Consider the following 15,457-nt stretch of genomic DNA (forward strand, 5'->3'; position numbering starts at 1 on the left):
AACAGGATCCACAAGTTCCTCAAGGTAAAAATGAAAGAGCAGAAGAGCTAAGCAGCCACTGACAAAGGCCAAGGTCCCCCAAATATCATTAGCATTGTAAGTGACAAAAGCGATGCTGCCTTCAGCTAATCAGCGCTACTTACTGAGCACCCACACCTAGAAGGATAGACAGTGTATCCTATCACTGGCTTCCTTAAGATCCTGCAGCTCACAGTGGTAAAGAATCTGCCTGTCAATGCAGGAGACACGGGTTCCACTCCTGGGCCGTGAAGATACCACATGCGGTGGAGCAACTGAGCATGTGTGCCCGGGAGCCGCAACTTCTCCACAACAAGAGAAGCAACCGCAATGAGGAGCCCACACACCACAACTAGAGAGCAGCCCCTGCTCACTGCAACTAGAGAAAAACCTTGGCAGCAACGAAGACCCAGCACAGCCATCAAAAAATAAAAGAATAAAAGAAGTTCTCATCACAAGAAAAACATTAAAAAAAAATCTGCAGTTCAAGTCATTTTACTAACCGAAGACATTCCTCACATAATTTACTGCAAAGAAAAAAAAAGGTTCAACTCTTTCAGCAACAATAAGAATAATCAATTACCCCCAAATTAGGTGAAGTTACAAGCAAGCAGTAAGGCCGCTTTTATAGTATTAAAGTCTAACGTGCAAAAATATCTGTCCCTGGGGTATGAAAAGTGTGCACACACAGTCAAACAAATCTTCTAAAAAGCTGACAAGCATGGATTTCTGCTCCTCTGAGGACACAAAACTTAGTTATGTCTGAATCTCCAATCAACTTCCCAGAAGGAACCAAGCAATGGTCCACACGGTCTTCGTCCTTCCAGACCCAGAAATGTTTTGGTAACACACCCTGGAAATCACACTCCAGTGCGAAGGGAATACAGCATCCACTAGCAGGACATCCACAAATAGCTTTTGTCTGAGAGCCGCGTCAGAGCAGAGACACTAACTGAGAGGAAAGGCAGTGACCTTCCATCACCTGGGAGGAAGTGACACCTAGTGAAGGACAAGAAGAGGATGGCGAACCCTTCCTCCGGGAAAGATGCCCAAGAAGCCTGGAAACACGGCAAAGAGCAAGGAAGAACAGAACACTGAATGCATTTCAATCAATCAACACAGAGAGCATGCTCAACTCAGTGAAAGAGAGCTATTTAGGCTCTGAAATTTTTAAAAAGTATCATCATAATGGAGTACACACACACACACTCACTCCAAGATTATTAAGAGGGAGACAATGGACAAATACAATTCACACACACACACACATCATGCTTTGCCGACAGCTCGTATCTTCTTTTACAGTGATATATACACACGACCATGTGTAAAACACACAGCCAATGGGGAGCTGCTGCAGAAGCATGGGGATCTCAGCGTGGGGCTCTGCGATGACTTCAAGGGGTGGGAGGCCGGCAGCGGGGTGTGCTGGTAGGACGCTCAAGCAAGAGGGAGGGGATGTATATATACATTAAGGCTGATTCTCACTGCTGTCCAGCAGAAACCAACACAAGATCATAAAACAACTATCCTCCAATAAAAAAATAAATAACGGAACTTCTGGGGGGCGGGGGGGGGAAGAATTACTCCAGCAAATGGATAAACAACAAGGTCCTACTGTATAGCCCAGGGAACTATGTTCAATATCCTGTGATAAACCATAGTGGGGAGAAAAGAAAATGAAAAAGATTTTTACATATGTATGTATAACTTTGCTCTACAGCAGAAATTAACACAACATTGTAAATCAACTGTACTTCAATTAAAAAGAAGAAGAATGACTTCAGCAAGACATCATCCACACGAAGTTGCTTCTCTTCCTTCCCTACCTCATGTCTTGGAGCTGATGATGGAGTACATGAAGCAGGGGTAAGCAGGTGAAAGAAAATGCCCAGTGCTAGAAAAATCCACCCTGGACCTTGTTAACTCCTCTTCTAATGATAACAACTATGCCTTCAACCTTAGGGATGCTCCCTGCTCATCCATTTGAGCAAGTGAAGATGCAGGGCCAATGTCTGGTCCACCAAGCCCCGGGACTCCCTGGAGCAGGGCGTTACCTGTACACAGACATCGACAGAGGAGGTAGCAGGGGAAAGGGGAATACAGAGGCTCAAAGCCACATGAAGCCCCCACCTCCAGCTCCGCGTCCTCAGCCACATGAAGCCTGCTGCTTGTCCCAGACACAGCACAGGGCATCCAAAACCACCCTTTCCGTTTGCACTCAGGTCATGGTTTCTGGGAGGTCTGGTCCTTCAAGGCTAAAAAGCTATGAATAACCTCACCCTTTATTTTCTACACAGTTGGCTGCAAAGGAGGGCTTCAAGGAGAAAGGTAAGAATTCATCTCCCCTTTTGGAAGGATGAGCAAGATAGAGAGAGAAGGACAGGCATTTCCACAAAGCATCAGGTGCCTGGAGTGGACACTACACAGGCAGGAAAAAAACTGCTAAAGGAACAGCAAGAGGTTAGACAAGATGGGGACTTTCCTGGTGGTCCACTGGTTAAGACTTCACCTTCCAATGCAGGGTATACAGGTTCGATCCCTGGTCGGGGAGCTAAGACCCCACATGTCTTGGGGCCAAAAACAAAAACATAAAACAGAAGTAATATTGTAACAAGTTCAACAAAGACTTTAAAAATGGTCAACATCAAAAAAATATCTAAAAATAATATCTATCATAAAAAGAATGAGCTTCACGTTAACTTAAAAAAAAAAAAAACCTTATCAAAGTTTTGTACATATTTCCAGGAAACATCTTCAGTGTATCCACATTGCAAATATACTGTTATCTTTCCCCAACTCCAAGGTTTCTAAATCTGAGCTGCATGTGCCCCTAAAAAATTTATGAATGGTTTTAACAGGATCTACAAACCTGGTGAAATTTTAAGGATTATGTGTAGCTTTCTAGGAATCATGGACACAGCTTTCACTGTTCTTAAAAAAGGTCAGTGAGTTATGAAATGTTAAGAACTGCTCTAAAAGAGTGTTTATTCCCAAGTATCACATCTTATAGAATATCTCCTCCTCCCCTGCATGACACACATGTATACATACGCTATCTAGGAGAGTCAACAGATGATTTATATAGAAATGTTTGCCAGTAGATCAATTCCATTTGAGGAATCTATTGTAAATAGTAAAGGACAGCCAGGACATAGAAGCAACCTAAAAATCCATCAGCAGAGAAATGGATAAAGAAGATGTGGTACATATATACAATGCAATATGACTCAACCATTAAAAAAATAATGAAATAATGTCATTTGCAGCAACACAGACGAACCTAGTGGCTTCCCTGGTAGCTCAGCTGGTAAAGAATCCACCTGCAATGCAGGAGACCCCAGGTTGATTCCTGTGTTGGGAAGATCCCCTGGAGAAGGGAGAGGCTACCCACTCCAGTATTCTTGGGCTTCCCTAGAGGCTCACACGGTTCAGAATTCACCTACAATGTGGGTGGCCTGGGTTCGATCGCTGGTTTGGGAAAATCCCCTGGAGAAAGGCATGGCAACCCACTCCAGTATTCTTCCCTGGAGAACCCCATGGACAGAGGAGTTGGGCAGGCCACCGTCCATGAGGTCGCAAAGAGTCAGACACAACTGAGCGATTAAGCACAGCACAGATGAACCTAGAGACTATCACACTTAGTGAAGTAAGTCAGACAGAGAAGCACAAAGGTGTATCACTTACACGTGGAATCAAAAAAAAAAAAAAAAATCACATAAATGAATTATTTACAAAACAAAAATGGTGTCACAACTGTATAAAAGCAGACTACTGTTACCAGGAAGAATGGGGGTGGGGATAAATTGGGAGATTTGAACTGACACATACACTCTACTATATATAAAATAGATAACTAATAAAGACCTACTATACAGCACAGGGAACTCCACTCAATACACTGTAATGATCTACATGGGGAAAGAATGCAGAAAAAGCATGGATGTATACATCTGTATAATCGGCTCACTTTGCTGTACATCTGAAACTGACAGAACACTGCTAATCAACTATACTCCAATAAAATTTATTAAAAATTAAAAGTTTTAAAAAAAACAGTAAAAGAAACCCTATCCAAGATGAACTCCCCACAGTGGGCGAGCTATGGTTTGGAAAGTGACGGGTTCAACCTGCCCGCACATGAGGATCGCCACAGCCTGCCATCTTTCTGAAACTCCCATAAGTGAAGTCACTCCTTTTAAAAATACACTGTGGAAGAATTAACACCTACCCTTATTTTGCTTCCTCTGAGCACAGGACGAGACTCTAAGAGAGATTCTAGAGGAGGTGCATTCAGGACGGAAGGGCTGACATGAAAAGGATCAAGGATGACAAGTGTCTGAGCAGAGGACACAAGTGTATTAAAACCGCTTCTCCAGCTTCACATGTTGGCCTTGGGTTGTGCTGGTTCTGGACTATGGGATCAACAGATGCTTCCATGTGACGATCCCACATGGTTCCTAAAACTGCCAAAAAACAAACTCCCAACTATAGACAATTTTTTAAATGGTACCTAACCGGTGGCACCATTGGAAAGACACTGCTCAATCAATAGCTGTCTGACTCACTACTGCGTATACATTTTTTCAAATCCAATCTTTCAAATGATGGCATAGGAACAAATTGATGAATGTGCACTAATTAGAAAAATAAGCTATTGATCAAAGCCTCTGGTTAATAAATACATTTGTACTCTGTTAAAATGCAAACAGCAAGTTGTTTTGATATTGTCACAAGATAAATTCATGACACAGAGACAATTTATTTTGCATATTCTCCCCTCATAGTTTAATTTCATACAAGCCATGCACTAGAACTTTTGCATAAGGCATGACAAGTAATCTATGAAAGCGGAAATAACTAGAGACTTGGCAACAGAAAGATGCTGGAAGACTGGTGAAGGTCATTCTTATAAGTTGGGACAGTTAATTTTTCTCATTCATCTCAACAATCAATTATGTCTGTAGAAAATGGTTTCCATTTATTACGCTTTTTAAAAAACTGCTTAATTTTCTTCATTATAATTGGGCCTGCATATTATGAGATTGCAATATTTTCACGCAAAACATCTTCCTTAATTCCTTTACAATAACACTTTCAGTAGAGAACCTATCAATATATACATCTGCATAAAATCTTAAAACATTACATTCATTTCAATGTGTTGACAAAAGAAATTATTGAAATCACTAAAGAAAATATTCTGGCATTTACTTGTTCACTATAATTTTGAATTCATATATAAGCTAAAACTAGTAAGAAACAGTCTGTTAAAAAAAAGAAACAAGTTTTGCTATAACACTTAGGTTTACTGCCTGTCTAGCCATTTCCGACACATTAGACGCAAGAAATTGTCCCAGTTAAGGCTTGAAATGGCCAGCAAAGCTGCTAGTATCTCAAGAAAATGTTTTACATGACAGTTAAAAGTTCCAAGTGTAAAACTAAGCAATCACATTCTGAGACTCACACTTATGAAAGGTTTACATAGAACCCACTGATCAATGTTTGCACAGAGCAAAAAGACATTCTTTGCATTTCCTGCAGAAAATGATGAGGGTTTAGTCCTTATCATGCATAGGTCACAAAATGGAAAATACTGTTGTCATATTTGAAGTACTAGGTTTTGCTATAAGAATAAAATTCTTTTTAAAATTAAGAAAAGCATCATGTTAAAAAACTAATACTCAGAGATTGCTTTATCATTTATGCAAAATGTGAGTCATTTCATAATGCATAGTATTCCTCCTTACATGATGGCATTCAGTAAAAGAACCAATATAAATGGACACAAATGCATATTTTTCTGAGTATTATATTTTTTTAAATTAAAATCTGGTTCCATACACATATATTTTAAACTTTCTTCCAAGGGAGAAATAAATTCTATGTTTACCCCATACAAAAAAATACTATAAAAGGCAACAGAATTCTCTCACTTTAAAGAGATTGGAGGAAAAGTTTCTAACATGAGAAAGTAACCATAATAAACACTAAATATGACACGTGAAAACTGAACATGTACTTTAAGTTTCGGAGTCAAAAGAAAAATAACATACCTCCTTATGGAAGGATCAACATTAATTGTGGCAAAACGGGTCTATGTAAATGGCAGTAACAACATACCCTGAGAGAAGCTTGCAAAGAAATTTCGTCATCTGACAACACCAATTCGATTTTTAATCTTTTAGTGTGAGATGAGGAGGGAGGGGGGGAAAAGTATCCCAACAGTGACCTCTAGTGGACAAGTTTTAAAACGATTCTCTCAAATTCCTCTTTAGGTCTGAAAAGTTGAAAAACATTTACAAAGCTAATACTCCCAAAGACCATAAGAACCAGGGATTAGATAAGATGCAGACTGCAAAAGACTCAGCTAACACCGGCTTACAAGGGAGGGTCACCACAAAGGCAGGCAGGCAGAGAGACAGAAAGACCATCTTTGAAGTAAATGCTGCGTCCCCTTCTTAGAGACCCTGAAAGCAAGCAAGCACTGAGTCTATCATCTCAGACAGCTGGACCTCACCACCACTCACGACCTACCAACCCATTTATCAACTGGCATTAACTCAAGGGTCTACTTCATGTTCTCCCTGCTTTTGGCACTTTTCTGGAGTGGTATGTACAATACCTAAGCATACAACAGCATTCCTAATTTCAAGAAACGCATCCTACAATTAATTGTTTAAAAGTGCTAGTAAATCATTTGGGATCTTAAATACATAAAACAGAGCTTCCCAGGTGCCACTAGTGGTAAAGAACCAACCTGTCAATGCAGGAGACATAAGAGACTCGGATTTGACCCCTGGGTGGGGACGATCCCCCGGAGGAGGGCATGGCACCCCACTCCAGTATTCTTGCCTGGAGAATCCCATGGACAGAGGAGCCTGGTGGGCTACAGTCTGGACGGCTGCAAAGAGTTGGACCCAACTGAAGTGACTTAGCACACACACATGCATACATAAAACTAAGGGAAAGAGTAACAAGGGGACCAAACCAGGAGACCTAGACTAGTAGTAGGTCTTCATTTCCTTTTGGAGAAGTCACTCAGCTGAGCCCACCAGGTTTGCCAGGTGGAGAAAAGCACTCACAGCTGGTCACGGCCCCAGCTTTCCAACTGTGCATCCTGGGGTGTCCCTGAGGAGCCAGACACACCGCGGAGACAATGCAGGTTTGGTTTCAGACCACCCGCCACAACAAAGCAACGACTGCAATAAACGGAGTCACACAAACTTTTTGGCTTCTCAGAGCCTGCAGGAGTTGTGTCTACACTCTACAGTCGTCTATTAAGGGTGCAAAGTATTATGTCCAAAAAAATGTACATATCTTAATTTAAAAGCACAAAGCTTTAAGAAAAAAATGCTAACCATCATCTGAGCCTTCAACCAGCTGTCACCTTTTTGCTGGCGGTGGGTTTGAAATATTGCGAGAAATACCAAAGTGACGCACAGACACGAGGTGAGCAAATGCTGTTGGAAAAAAACGGCCCAGTAGCTTTGCTCAACTCAGCGTTGCTGCAGACCTTCAATTTCCCCCAATTCAATTCAATTTCCGCCAAGTTCAATAAAGTGAGGTCTGCCTGTACCACATGAGTACATCATTCCCTCCCTGCGAAAGGGCCGGCCTAAAGGGGAAAGACAGCAATTCCTAGGACAGAAGGCTCTGTTTCTCTGCTCAGCACATCGGAAAGGCGCCTACAAGCAGTGAAGGAACAGAAGCGTGCAGTGGTTACACTCACTCAGATCCACACACTGACTGATCCTGAAGAAGCCGTCAGCTTCCTCCACTGACCGCTTCACCCAGACCCGCTGTTTCCCACCCCGGTCCTGCCATCGCTGCCTTTGCATGAGGGCTTCCTGGGAAGCCATTCCATGCTCAGCAACGGGCAGTAAAGAGGAAGGAACGACGGCTCAGCCTTCAACAAAGCTTAAGACATCTTTGGAGAGGACGGAACAGCAAGTGACAGGAGGACAAGGAAGAGCCATGCTGGTGCCAAGCATCTCTGAGTATGAGACTTCCCTGGAGGTCCAGTGGCTAAGACTCCACCTTCCAATGCAGGGAGTGCAGGTTCGATCCCTGGTTGGGTAACTAAGATCCCACATGCCTTGTGGCCAGAAAACCAAACATAAAACAGAAGCAATATTGTAACAAACTCAATAAAGACTTTTAAAAATGGTCCACATCAAAAAAAAAAAAAAAAAAAAAGAGTCTCTGAACAACAGGATTTGGGGGAGAGAAATCTCGTTTGCCAAGGCAGGCAGAGGGGCCAAGAGGAAGATGGGCAGGGTGTGAAGCAGGCAGGGGAGGAGAGGAGGAGCAGGAGAGCTTGATGGCAGAGCCTCGTCTTTACTCTGCAAACACTCCCCCTGGGAGAGCAAGCACCTCCATCCCGGCCCACAGAGTTACCTGTCCAATCACAGAAAAAAAAAAAAACAAAAAACCTCCCTCGCCACTGCACTTCCCACCTCCTTTAATCCACTGCAGACATTGTATGGACTGAAGGAGTTGTTACCAGCAGAGTAACCCCCCAGTGACTGCACCAAAACCCACCAGCTCCACCCCACTCATCCAGAGTTACACATCAATCGTGTCGCTGGAACAATGAGGAATCTCTGACAGTGATTAGACAGACAATTTTGAAAGACCCTGACAAATTCTCATGTCAAAAACTTTAAGAATTTCTGCTCACAAAATCTTGGGAGTTTGAGGGTCATCAGCTTGCCTTCCCCTTTCTCATGGCCTCACTCCTACTATGTTGAGGGGACCTGCTGATCTGTCAAAACCACCAGCAGGAAGAGCGGGTCAGCTCAGCAACACGCTCTTCCAACAGCCCCAAGGTACCGACTCCAGCCCTGGAGTTGAGAGCTGTCCCCAGACCAAGTCCCAGCATGAGTGAGCTGCTGATTCGTCCCCCAGGTACATGAGAGGACACATCAGAAGTGTAATTGGCACATGAGAATGCAAGATAAAAGCAGTGCTGAGGGGTTTATCTTTTGAGTCCCATCAGTTTGAATGTGGTGCCGTCAGCTAGTCCCCATTAAAAAACACGGGAAGTGAAAGACACTGATTACAATGAAAAGTGACAGGAGGCCGGACTCACCCACCTCCACGTAATGCATATTTATCTTTCCATCAAATGGACATATTTACTATAAACACTGGAAAAACCATAGCGAAACCATTCATTTAAATGCCAGAAAAATAGTAAAAGATGCTAATTTGACCTTAGTGAAACAGATCGGGCGTCACTGACACCACTCACAATGGCTTGAAACAGAATTTACCAAGACGATTAATTAGAGCTGACTGGATTAGGTCAAGAGTGTCTCAAATGGGAAAAAAGGGGAAAAAAGAGGTGGGGGCTAGAAAGAGGAGAAAAAGTTTGAATCCACAGCAAACCTCTTTAATAGCAGACACAACTTAACTCTGTTTATGCCTCCCTAAATTAATCTTACACTGCACGTCTAGAAAGAGAAACTAACACCCTGGTCCCAGAGATTTCTTTATGGATATATAAAAAGAAAAACTATGACTGTCTGAAAGACTTTTTAAGGAACCAGTCAATTAATGGTATAATGGGAACAAAACAGGTTTGGCTTCGTTTTTCAATGGAAACTGTTTTTCCCTCTGATGACGATGCAAGATTGAACACCAGTGGTAAACTTGGCAATTAGGAAATATTTTCATGAACTAAACGACAAAGAGAGCATCAGAAATTTCTGCTCACCAAATCTGGGGGAATTTAGGGATCATGCAGTCCACCCTTCAAAACAAATTTCAAATCCCCTCAGAACTGGGATTAGGGTCTCAGCCGAGAGAGAGCAGGACCATTTGCTACAAAAACAATGAAAGTGGCAGCATATTACCTGTTACAGTAACGATCACACGTGATTTGTCACCCTCACTATCAGCTGCTGGGGTTCCCAATACTCAAACATGACAACAGTGCCACTCTGCCCTCGCTTTTTGCTAAAAATGAACTGATCTGCCTGTTTCCTGCTCATGAGAGGCCCTTGCTGCCACTCTTAATTCTCCATAATCAACAGCTCTGTGACATTGCTTCAAGCTGTATATAACGCAACACACACATAAATTCACGACACAAATCCCTCAACATCACATTCTGCTCTGTTTCACCGAACTCGGAAGGCTCCCTCACAAATTCTTGCCACATGATCAGAAAAGCATTCAAGTCTGCAGGAAATACAGGAAGCACAAAGACGAGGCCATCAATCAGACATGAGCCGGGGCAGCGGGCCCCCGTCATTAACACCTTTTAAGCCACAGCTCTGAGAAGAAAATGGCCCACGTTAGTCATACAAGATTACACTTTACCAAGAGGTATGAAACCTACTATACGCTAATTGTACCACTCCCAATGCCTGGGATAATTTTCCTTGGAAATCAGACTCAAGAACTTGAAAAACGCAGATGCAAATTTCTATCACTTCTACAATTTTGTGCTCCCCACCCGCCCCCATCAAGCAGGGAAAGAAAGTATATCAATAATTACATTTTCCCGGAGAAAATGTACTTTGAGGAGAAAGTACTTTTGAGGAGAAATGTGCTTTCCTGGAGAAATATACTTTGAGGAGAGAGTATAAATGAAAGCTAACAATGTTTTGCTCTGAAAAAAATTCAACTTTAAAAAAAAAAAGATTTTCTTTTTGTTGTGGATCATTTTTTAAAAAGTCTTTACTGAATTTTTTACAATATTATTTGTTTTATGTTTTGGTGTTTTGGCCATGAGACAAGTGGGATCTGGCTCCTGGTGAGGGATCAATCCCACACCCCCTGCATTGGAAGATAAAGTCTTAAACACTGAACCACCAGGGAAGTCCTTCAACACTTTTTTGATAAGCTTTTTATCCCCCCGTGAAAAAATAACGAAAGTCTTAGCATTTCAGGCCACTCACTGCAGCAGTTTGCATACCCAAAGGGGACCATTATCGGAGGAACAATGTCAGTGTCTTCCTTCAATTTACACACATGAAAAATTGAGGAAAAATTCCTCAAAACAGAGAAAACTACAAAATACAGGAAGACCGTACGCTCAGGTATCCTACAGCCATCTCAGTACACTTTCACTTTGCCCAAATAATCATTTGTCATTACTGTCTAGGAAAACAGAAGAATTAGCAGTTCCACCACGTTACCTACAAGTCAGAAATTGTGTAACAGAGGACAGCAGTGGTTGACTCACTCGTTAGCTTGTTGTGGCTGAGGACCAGCTGTGTGATGTGGGACAGGGTGACTGGAAAAGAAAAGAAAAAAACACACAGTCAGTTAATGTACCCAAATTACACTCGCGCTCCTGCAAGGTAACGTGCTAAGTTCTTTTCACAGGTTGGAGTGTTACCACTCATAAAAATAGACGCAGGGATTCACAGAAGGCTGTCTGTTCAATGTTAAACCACATGAGGAAAAGCCACCCAATACAGGGTGCAATGAGAACAGCGAGTGAGCGCTAATGGAATTTCAGCACTAATGGGATTGACGTCGCAGGAACCAACAGGACCAGGGCCAGTGAGCTCTGCTCAGGGACCTGAGTGCTGGTCCAGCCTCAACAATCCACCTCACTCAGGGAACCAGTCAGGAAATCTGGAGGAACCTTCCCCAGCCCGTGCTTAGAAAACCATCCCATCAACACAGACAGACCACTGCTTCCCGAGTCAGTCAACCCCGAAATGCTCCTACATGCTCTCGATGACCAGAGTAAAAGCCCTCCACATGTTCCTCTCCACAAGTTTGGCTGACATTTCAAAGAACCAGCAGATGGCTCACCAGTTTCAAATATGATCATGGAAGCTTAAGCTGCTGAAAAAGACTAGATTTGCCTTTAAAAAAGAAAAGAAAAAGGTTTCTCCAAGTACCAAGAAAGAAAATATGTATACAAATTCACTAAAAAAAAAAAAGGCCAGAGGGGATTAAAAAGTGACCTCTACTTTGGGTTCTAAAACTTCACTTTGTGGTGAGCAAGCTATATATATTTATTATATGGGTGTATATATATATATACTGACATAAATAATATATATACACCCATGTATTTATTATTTGTTAAATTTACATTTATATACAAATTACATATATTTACCTTTTATTTATATTAAATTGTATATTTATATGTATAAAATAAATCTAAATGATTATATACTTTATACTAATTAGTGTACTTAATATATATTAAAGTTTTAAATGTGAAATAGATATATATTCGTGAAGAAACATATTAGAAATTTTTCTAATATCCTTTCTATAAGGACCTTATTTTAATATGACAGTTTTCTTCCCTTCAAAGGACACTAAGACAAATATTTTTTCTCAAGAGGAGTCTCAAGATTGGAACTCAGCATCCTTGAAAAAAATATGCATCACCCCGACTGCAACTTTTGAGTGTTTTTCTTTTGTTCAAACTAGCACAAAGTTACAGAAAAGTTCAAAATACAATACAAAGACCCATTTCTCTGTCCTGACTCATAAACTTTATGTCCCATAAACTTTAGGGTATTCCTACAAAGACATTCCCCTGCACAGTACATCATCATCATCTGATCCTCAGCCCTCACCCACTCCAGTTTCACCAAATGTCCCAAACAGTTCTTTAATAGAAATGGATCCAGTTTAGAATCCACGATGCATGTAGCTGCCAGGCCTCTTCAAGTCACGTCTTATTCTGGGTCACTGCTTCCTTGAATTTCATGACCACGAAGATTGTGAAGCACACAGGCCAAGGTACTTGTGTTATGTCCTCCATGTGGTTTTTGGTCCTTTAATTTTTATTGGAGTATAGCTGCCTTACAGTGTTGTGTTCATTTCTGCTGTACAACAAACTGAATCAGCTGGACATACCCACGTATCTCCTCTTTTTCACATTTCCTTTCATTTGGGTCACCACAGAGCATTGAGACCTTTGTTTATTCTTGATTAGCTCAGGTTATGCACCATTAGCAGGAATCCTGAGGAAATGCAGTCATCTTCTCACTGCATCCTATCAGCTGGCACAGATTTCTGCTGCATTAGTACTAGTTGCTCAGCTGTGTCCCACTCGGTGACCCCATGGACTGCAGCCCGCCAGGATCTGTTGTCCATGGAATTCTCCAGGCAAGAATACTGGAGTGGGTTGCCATTTCCGTCTCCAGGGGATCTTCCCAACTCAGGGATCGAACATGGGTCTCCTGCACTGCAGGCAAATTATTATATCTGAGGCACCACTAGTGCCGAACACTGGTCTAAGCGGTGGCATCTAGCATCTAGGGCCCAGGGATGCTGCTAAACATCCTACAAACGCACCAGGCAGCCCACCCAAGAAAAGAATCATCCAGTCCAAGACATCCATGAGGCCGCTGTGGAGAAATCATGAATTCATTTTACTTCCATTTGTATGGCTTTGTGGTTTCCTAATTTAGTCAATGGGTTACATCATTTGTTCAGATTATGATGATGATTTGTTCAGATTATGATGGTCCCTGATGTGGCTGGTGCGAATCCCCCATCCAAGCTGACTGCCTGGTCCTTCTGAAATGTCCCCCTCACTCTCTAAGTACTTCTACTCTTTGGCACAAGACAGTCAAACTCATCTTGCACTTCCACTGCCACAGGCCTGGAATCTATCGGCCATTTCTCCAATGAGCTTTGCTTTTTTTGTGTGTCTGCAGAAAATGGTACTTAGAAGCCAAAATCTGGGCACTAGCTGTGCTCATTGTTATTTGAGGTCTCAGTATTCTCAGGTGATGGAAGTAGAAAATACACACACATCTGTGCAGATCTCACTATATTATTGAAAATCCCAAGTTCACACCAATAGATCGATTTCAATACAACCCTGCATGGTTCATTCTAGTGTTCTCCCTTTCCTGTTTGTAGTTCCCTCTCTAACAGTGAGAACTCTGGTTTCCATTGTCTTTAAGCTACTTATGTATGCAGTCAGTACCCCTACGTGTAACTGCATGAAGCAGAGTTATCTCACATCTGGGTGTGGACAGCTCCATGCTGACCTGCAGGGACACTGAGTCAAGGTAAAGATGAGTAGGCAAGCTCGAGATGTGTCATGTTGGCAGAGACCTTGGAGGCTCTAGGACCAGCTTGTTCACACATCCAAAGATATGCAGGTCATTGGCTTACACTTGGCTGCAGATGCCTGACCAGTCACACACAGAAGACAGTGCTGGAGATCTCAGTCCAAGCCATCCCAACACCCGGACTTCTCAGATATGTCTTGAAAGTTCACATTTGGAGACGAAGTATGTCCTAAGCAACTAAGAAACGACCCTGGGGCAGGGAAGGGTGGTAGACTGTGCCAGTAAGCCTCTGGGGCCCCTGATGGTCACCTGGGCTTTCTTATCTCTGCTAAGCTATGTCTTGTGCCTTTATAAACTCCCTGGGTGAGTGGGCTCTGTGCAACCTTCTGGGTTCTTTCAACTATGCAACCTATGTATTAATGTAGTAATCCATCACCCCCTTTCTTCCCACCTGGACACCTGTCCAACTCAACCTCCTCACCTGCTTGCCTACCTTCCTCAACCTGATCCCGCTCGGGCTCAGACCCCCCAAGCCAGGCTCCCTACCCTGCACAGAGGCTCTCCTCACCCCACTCACAGTTCCATGCCTGGCTCTGGACCACCATGCCCACCCCCACTCTCCTACCCCCAAACCCTGAATGTGTCTCTTTTTCTGTTGAACTTACTGACTTTAGGATTGAATCTTTAGGGAATGAAGGAGAGAAAGGCAAAGCAAAGGAGCAATTTTACAATTTTAAAAACATTACCATGATCGCTTCTAACATGAGAAGCTAGATTTTAGACACTGCATGGCATCTTGCACACATCTATAAGAGTTAAGATTGTTCCTGTCCACTAGATACAGCATTCCTTTATCTCTGAGGCATATAGTCTGATATGAAAACAAGAAATCGCCAAGAGCAGCCTTCACATAAAACCAGAAGAAACAGATTGACAGATATGTAAGTTGAGACAGTAGCCAGAGTCATGTGAGGACAAACTGGAAATAACAGGAGTTACACAGAAGTTTCTCTCACTTATGCACGGGCAGTACAGAGCTGCTGGTTTCTTGCGACCCAGCCATTCCCAATGTTTGAATCCCACCTCACAGTCCAAAAGGGCTGCCTGAGCTTAGCCATCATGTCTATATTCCCCTTAGGAAGATGGAAAGGGGGAAAAAACCCCTTCCAAGAAATTGCACTTCCACTTATAATACAGTGATGCCTAAATGCAAAAGAGGTGGATTACAAGTGACCACATGTGAGATAAAATTAGGGGTTTTAAAACCAACAAAGATGGCGCGAACCAAAACCAGCAGACACTCACACTATGCAAATACTTCATTTGAGTGTCACAGAAATAATTCTGCTTACCAAAAAAACCCCTGATAATCCAATATCCTGCCTTAATTTTTCCTAAAATATCACAACTACCTTAATTAAGAA

At 42.4% G+C, this 15,457-nt stretch overlaps 1 protein-coding gene across 1 annotated transcript in view; it reads right to left on the bottom strand.

Moving 5' to 3' along the window:
* The window catches only part of RSU1 (Ras suppressor protein 1), a 193,347-nt gene that overhangs the window by 157,118 nt on the left and 20,772 nt on the right, over nucleotides 1-15,457 (bottom strand). The window contains exon 3 of the mRNA XM_065921174.1: nucleotides 11,216-11,266. Within this exon, the coding sequence (XP_065777246.1) occupies nucleotides 11,216-11,266 (51 nt within the window). The remainder of the gene's footprint in view (nucleotides 1-11,215; nucleotides 11,267-15,457) is intronic.

The sequence above is a fragment of the Muntiacus reevesi genome, chromosome 2, assembly GCF_963930625.1.
Source record: "Muntiacus reevesi chromosome 2, mMunRee1.1, whole genome shotgun sequence".
Taxonomy (NCBI): domain Eukaryota; kingdom Metazoa; phylum Chordata; class Mammalia; order Artiodactyla; family Cervidae; genus Muntiacus; species Muntiacus reevesi.